At 39.4% G+C, this 6600-nt stretch overlaps 1 protein-coding gene across 1 annotated transcript; it reads left to right on the top strand.

Annotated features, from left to right (window-relative positions):
• Positions 1–2273: 2273 nt before the first annotated feature.
• LOC130039355 (nuclear cap-binding protein subunit 2-like) lies at positions 2274–2772 on the top strand. Its single transcript, XM_056131235.1, has one exon. It carries the CDS (start codon positions 2300–2302, stop codon positions 2768–2770), a length of 471 nt encoding a protein of 156 aa, XP_055987210.1. The 5' UTR covers positions 2274–2299; the 3' UTR covers positions 2771–2772.
• Positions 2773–6600: the final 3828 nt, after the last annotated feature.

The raw sequence follows: 6600 nt of genomic DNA, 5'->3' as shown, positions 1-6600 counted from the left end.
AAGTCTCCAATGGAGACATTACTGGGTCCGCTCGAGCAAATCGATGAACAACGGGAGGACAGTGATACAGTGATGGTTGGAAAGATGATCCATTACCTCTATGTAGATAAACCAAAAGTTAATAGAAGTCAAAGACCTATTTATGATCTGGATTAGGCAAGACAGCACAAAGCAGGAGAGAAAGAAGATCCTTGTAAGAAGAAAATGAAGGCAAGTCTCATCCAATTTGATGAATTTATAGTGTCCATGGTAGAAGAAAGTAAAATCCCCAAGACAGTAGGGTATATATTGTTATTATCTCATTTGGAAAAAAAATCTAATTTATTATTCTTGCTCCATGAAGATTGTTTGTTCTTCATTTCAGTACTTTTCTAAAATAAAAATTTTAGTTCAGGGATGGGCTGGAGTGATAGTACAGCGGAAAGGGCATTTGCCTTTTATGCAACCAACCCGGGTTCGATTCCTCCATCCCTCTTGGAGAGCCCGGTAAGCTACCGAGAATATCCTGCCCACACAGCAGAGCCTGGCAAGCTCCCCGTGGCGTATTCAATAAGCCAAAAAAAGTAACAACAAGTCTCACAATCGAGACGTTACTGGTGCCCGTTCGAGCAAATTGATGAACAATGGGAGGACAGTGCTACAGTGTTTAGGGACTGTGATTTATAAAGCTGCCAGTAATAGGGTTTGAGGTATATAGTGTTCCGACACCGACTCCATCACCAATTGACAACTTCCCTGAGAGACAATTGAAAAGGCACATGAAAAAAAAAAAATAAAGCTAGATTCACAGCCAACAACTTACAAAAGTAAATTTAAGGTGGATCAAAGCCCTCAAGATTATAACAGATTTCGAAAAATATTTTGTGAAAGATATAGACAGAATGCTTCACAACTTGGACCTTGTAGGTGTTTTTCTTTTTCAGTGATATGATTCCATTAGCAAAGATAGCAAAAACAAAATTAAGCAAATGGAAATTCATCAAACTTCAGTTTCTGTGTTGCAAAGGAAATACGGACTAAAATGAAAAGACACCCTACTGAATAGGAGAAAATATATGCACACAATAATTCAGATTAAGGGTTGATATCCAAGAAATATAGAACACTCACAAAGATCAACAACAGTAAATCAAAACCAGTGTTTTAAAAATGGAGAAAAGAAATGAACAGACACTTCTGAAGTAGACAGATGGCCAGCAGGCATATGAAAAAGTGTTCATCGCCACCTACTTCATTTCAGTTTTGAGACTGATAGTTCAATCAGTTAAACTCCCAAATCTTTCAATGTGATCAAAACTTTAAGGAACTGGAATGTGTATTGAGGAAGAGTAACAGAAAAAAAAAAGAACTACATTTTCAACTTCCATGTCTTTGACTTAAATCCATTATTAAGACAATTCTCACTACCACTTCACTACCCTAGTCCAGTCTATCACTGTATTTAACCTAGCCTGTGAAAATAGCTTTCAACTACTGTAATGGCCTAACGATTTTCAGAACACAAGCCACAGCTGTTAAAATGTTGTCAATTCGTATCACTTCCCTGCTCCAAACCTTTCAGGTGCTTCCCATATCCCTCAGAGAACAAGTAAAGTTTTTTTTTCTATCATTTGTAGAACTCTAGAAGATCTCTTTCAGCTTACTTTCCTACTGAATTATATGTTACTGCTTTTCTGCTTGGGTCACACGTACCCCTTTCTATTCTTCACATCTTTATATCATATTCTGTCCTTCGTATTCCTTTCCTTCCTTTCCGCTGTTTGTAACACGAATGGAAATATTGCTCTTCCAGTTAATTCTGATTTCCTATCATTTACTCAACAAGCACATCCATTCTAAAATTCCAATTCACTGCACTGTCAGTTCACACTTAGTTATCTTCCTAGTATATATTCTCATCTATAATATCACATATTATGTTAATTGATCTTTTCTTCTACTCTTGTGAGATACCATACTGTTGTCACTGTCACTGTCCTCCCGTTGTTCATCGATTTGCTCGAGCGGGCCCAGTAATGTCTCCATTGGAGACTTTGTTGTTACTGTGTTTGGCATATCAAATACATCACGGGTAGATTGCCAGGCTCTGCCCTGCGGGCAAGATACTCTCGGTAGCTTGCTGGGCTCTCCGAGAGGGGCGGAGGAATCGAACTTGGGTCGGCCATGTTGGCTGCATGCAAGGCAAACACCCTACGGCTGTGCTATCCCTCCAGCCCTGTAACCATACTGTTATCTTCATTAAAATAATTACTGCTGGCGCGGGGCTCCGAGTGGCTGCGTCGCCCCCGGGCTCGGCACGATGTCTGGGGGTCTCCTGAAGACGCTGAGCAGCGATTCCTACGTGGAGCTGAGCCAGTACCGGGACCAGCACTTCCAGGGTGACAATGAAGAACAGGAAAAAGTACTGAAGAAGAGCTGTACATTGTATGTTGGAAACCTTTCCTTTTATACAACTGAAGAACAAATCAATGAACTCTTCAGCAAAAGTGGAGACATAAAGAAAATCATTATGGGCCTGGATAAAATGAAGAAAACTGCATGTGGGTTCTGCTTTGTGGAATACTACTCAAGAGCAGATGCAGAAAATGTCATGCGGTACATAAACGGAACTCTACTGGATGACCGGATAATTCGCACAGACTGGGACGCGGGCTTTAAGGAGGGCAGACAGTACAGCCGTGGGCGGTCTGGGGGCCAGGTACGAGATGAGTACCAGCAGGACTATGATGCCAGGAAAGGCGGCTATGGAAAACTGGCCCAAAACCAGTGAGCCGTGAGAGACCCATCGTGAAAATCTCTCCTTTGGCCTCTTGAGTTTGTTAATATGCGTTACCCAGAGCCTGCAAACCTGCCTTTTTGACCAGCCTTTCATCAGTGTGTCTGCTGAGCTGGAAGCCTCTTCAACGGTCCTCTTCTGAAAACTTCAAATCCTAGAAACTGCGCCATGTGAGGTTACCAGAAGAATTTTCTTTATACCAGGTCAAAAATTGTGATTGGCAACAGATTTATTCTGTAATGTTGATTACTCTATGGGCCCAAACACCGTGTTTCTTTTCGGAAGATGAGAAAAAAATTTACCATTTTTCAGTCCATGTAGGTTTTTGATCTGTATTTGGGTCTGGAGTGGTTTTTTGTTTGCCTGAGATATATCTATGTTCAGTAGATAGGAATTTTGCTATGTCACACAGCTGTACTCCAAAGTAGAAACAGATGTTGAACAGATGAACTGGTTTTCGGTGTTGGTATTCTAGCTCTGTAAGCGAAATTTAGGAGCCAAGGGAACTTCTTAAACAACGAGTGCAAAAGTAAGTCTTAATGCCAGAGATATCATCCACTCCAGTGCTTTACCTGTTGGGAAATTAAAACGATGAACTTGAACGGTATTTACTCAGTACAACTTTCAAAAGTCATAAATTGTACCCAAAGCTTTAAAAACCCAACAAACCAACAAAAGGGTAGTTTATATTATGAGAATCTCAGATGCTCTTTAAGTTGGTTGAGTGGGGGAGGAGTACTAGGGATAGGAAATAAGCTGTCAGGGAAAGAAGCAAAAACAATGCCTTTGCAAAATGAAGGTTGAAGTGAGGGTCATGTTACCAGTTTCTTAGCAATCTTGAGAGTGGAGTGATTTGAACAGCATAAAGGCTGAGAGAATGCTGAACAAAGACAGAAGTGTTTCCCTTGGGAAATGTGTTTCGGCCAAATTTCCGTACTGAACTCTGTTTTGGTTTTTCTTTAATGTTACTTTTGAGTTTCAGAGCCATGGCAGCGAGCTGGTGGTCTTTACAGAGAGAGCGGAATTTAGAGAACGTAGATTTCCAATTGTAAGGCAAGGTGAATCCTCTCTAATGTGAATGCTTGCTCATTGAAACTACCTGTCTTTTATCATTTCCCCAAAGTGAACATTTTTTTCACGCGTAAGTTTGTGACCGTGGAGGCTGAAGGCTCTCAATGTGAGCAACTTTCACGTTACTCTAAGTGTAAATTTTCTCCTTTCGTTCAAACTGGTCATTCAAATTTTTAAAACTGTAGTTGTAGTGCGAATGTTTAATTTAATGATATACTTTTTTAAAGTTTCTTTTTACACTGTAATTTGAATTAATGTCTTTTATATTATTTTGTAATAAAACAACTCAGATTTCTACAGACCTTAAAACCACAGATAGTGGTTCCTATTTGAATTGTATATTCTGTAATAGATTTCAATAAAGTTGGACCAACTTATAAAAAAATAATTACTGCAATTTCTCTTTGCCACTGGGATGAAGCTACTTTTGTATATTACCTCATTAGAGAGCCTTGTGAATTGTGAACAAGGTGCTACTATTCCTGTTACTCAAATTGGGGGAAAAGCTTACATCAGTGGTGTTTCTGATGTTTTTATAATCTCCAGTGAATTTTTTCACTGACCTCTATATGACAAATTATTATTTAGTTAAAGTCACGTAATAATTATTCTTTTCTTCAGTCTTTACTTTTAAAACATGAGGCAATTTGAAAAGAGAATTTTCAAGCTTAGGAGATAGATCAAAGGGTTGGAGTGCATGTGTTGCATAGGGGATCCCTATTTCAATACTGCCACCACCAGATCCCTGAGAACTGTTGGGTGTGGCCCAAGTGGCCCTCAGCACCACTTGACCCTAGAAGCATAGCATCTCTAAGTGTCCCTAGAATTGAACAGTTAGATCTGCACTGCTGGACTTTGAGTGATTACTGGAACTAGATATACCCCATGCCAACCCCATGAGCTTGGGAGGGCCCCCTACAAAAAAAAGGAAGGAAAAACATATTTGAAGAGCCAGGTTAAGTAACTCAAGTTGTTGGTTTTAAGATCACTTTACCATCTCTATTTATTTCAAATCTGTTTATATACAGGAATAGTGGACCAGGTACATAGGTCGTGTGCAAGGCTCTGAGTTTGATACCGCACCACATTGTCCTGGAGCCCTGATAGACCCTGAGTACTGTTGAAAATGACCTTTTTGCCCTCTCTCAAAGCAATGCTGGACTGGCCTTGGTACTCCCAAAGCACCATCTTGCTGACCCCAGAACCAAATTACCAGTCCAATACCACTGGGCTGAGACTCACCAAGATTGGACCCAGGGACCCTCCAGTTTTCAAATGTCCCCAGAAAGAAGGAAGGAAAATGTAAATAAATATTAGAATTTGTAATACTCTAGGGACTGGAGATGCCATTAATATACATAGCAAGTTCAAATAATTCTGAATCTAATTCTTTATAGTCTGTTCATTTGCATGGAGTTGAATCCATATGCATATTATATTTATCTACTGTATTGATGCTAATGTTCAATGCCAGTGAAAGGAAGAGTGAAAACTGTGCTTATATTCCACAAATAGGAACAAGAGTAATAAATGCTATATATAAAAAGCTTCAAAGGGAAGAGAGGAAGAGAGAGAGAATTCTCATAAACAGATGTCATTCATAACAGATAAGAAATTTGACATGGGTCCTCAAATAAAAGTAAGTCTGATCTCACAGGTCATGGATGGCGATTTTCTAGTGTGAGTCTCAAGAGGAACAAAAACAAATAGGAAAAACATGTATTTTAAGCTATAGTGAACACTCTGATTTTTACCGATACACTGGGCAGGCAATGGTATATCCAAGTAAGAAAAGCAAGTCATACAGTGTGCAAACCTAAAGAGGACTTATAGATTAAATAACACTGTCTTGTTTTATACCTGAACAAACCATCCCTCAGGGTGTTCACAAGCTTTTTATCTGTCTCTTTCTGACTATATAGGACAGTTGTTATCAATCCTGGAGGGACTGTAAATTGAATTTACAGTACTACCAAAGAATGTTATCCCTACTATTTCCTGGTCAGAGGGAGTAGTGGAGATATAGATATGACATGTGACCAGATGGGGCAATCAGATTTTCCAATCACTCTAATTTACATATGGGTGCAATAGCAACCCTTCATTTTCCTATGCTGCCTTCTTCCACTTTCTCATTCATAAGCAGCTGGCACTGTCCAGAATACAGCTTAGGTTCCCTCCTGCAAATTCCAAGAGTGCTGCCTTCTCTGGGGCTCAAATCAGGCTTGTCACAATCAGCCATAACCTTTTTCACCATTACTGTCCTTTCTTATACTTCAAAATGCAAGTCTGGCTTCTTTGTGGACAAATAGTCTGAATTATGATTCAGGAATGAACATTCTGAAAAGAACTAGACATTTACTTTCCATTCTGACCTGTGGTTGGTCTTCAAATCGCCTGCTGCATTCTTCACTATCACTGTACTTGGCTATTTGAGGTAAGACTAGTCTTCACCAGAAGCCAAAGAAAACACTAAGTGTTTCTTATCCCATACCATTTACTTCCTAAACACAGATACAGATAATTTTGACCATTAGATAATAAAGTGGAGCCCATTCCTCTTTGGACTCTGAATAGGGTTTCATTTGTAGTCTCGTTTTCATTTCTATCAGAAACCAAACACAGTACTACTTCTCATGGCAGTGTTACTGTATTAAACATATTCCAGCAGGCAGGGAAAGGAATATGTCAACAACCCATCACAGAAAGTTTTTTTTTATTTAGTAAAAATAATGCCAATATAAGGTAAAGGT

The sequence above is a fragment of the Sorex fumeus genome, unplaced genomic scaffold (genome assembly GCF_029834395.1).
Source record: "Sorex fumeus unplaced genomic scaffold, SorFum_2.1 ptg000086l, whole genome shotgun sequence".
NCBI classification, from domain to species: Eukaryota; Metazoa; Chordata; class Mammalia; order Eulipotyphla; family Soricidae; genus Sorex; species Sorex fumeus.
Note: the sequence above shows the minus strand (reverse complement) of the source record. Positions and strands in the feature narration are given on the sequence as shown.

Bases quoted from the DNA above. Each gene is read 5' to 3' on its own strand.
- LOC130039355 (XM_056131235.1), top strand. From the start codon at position 2,300: ATGTCTGGGGGTCTCCTGAAGACGCTGAGCAGCGATTCCTACGTGGAG.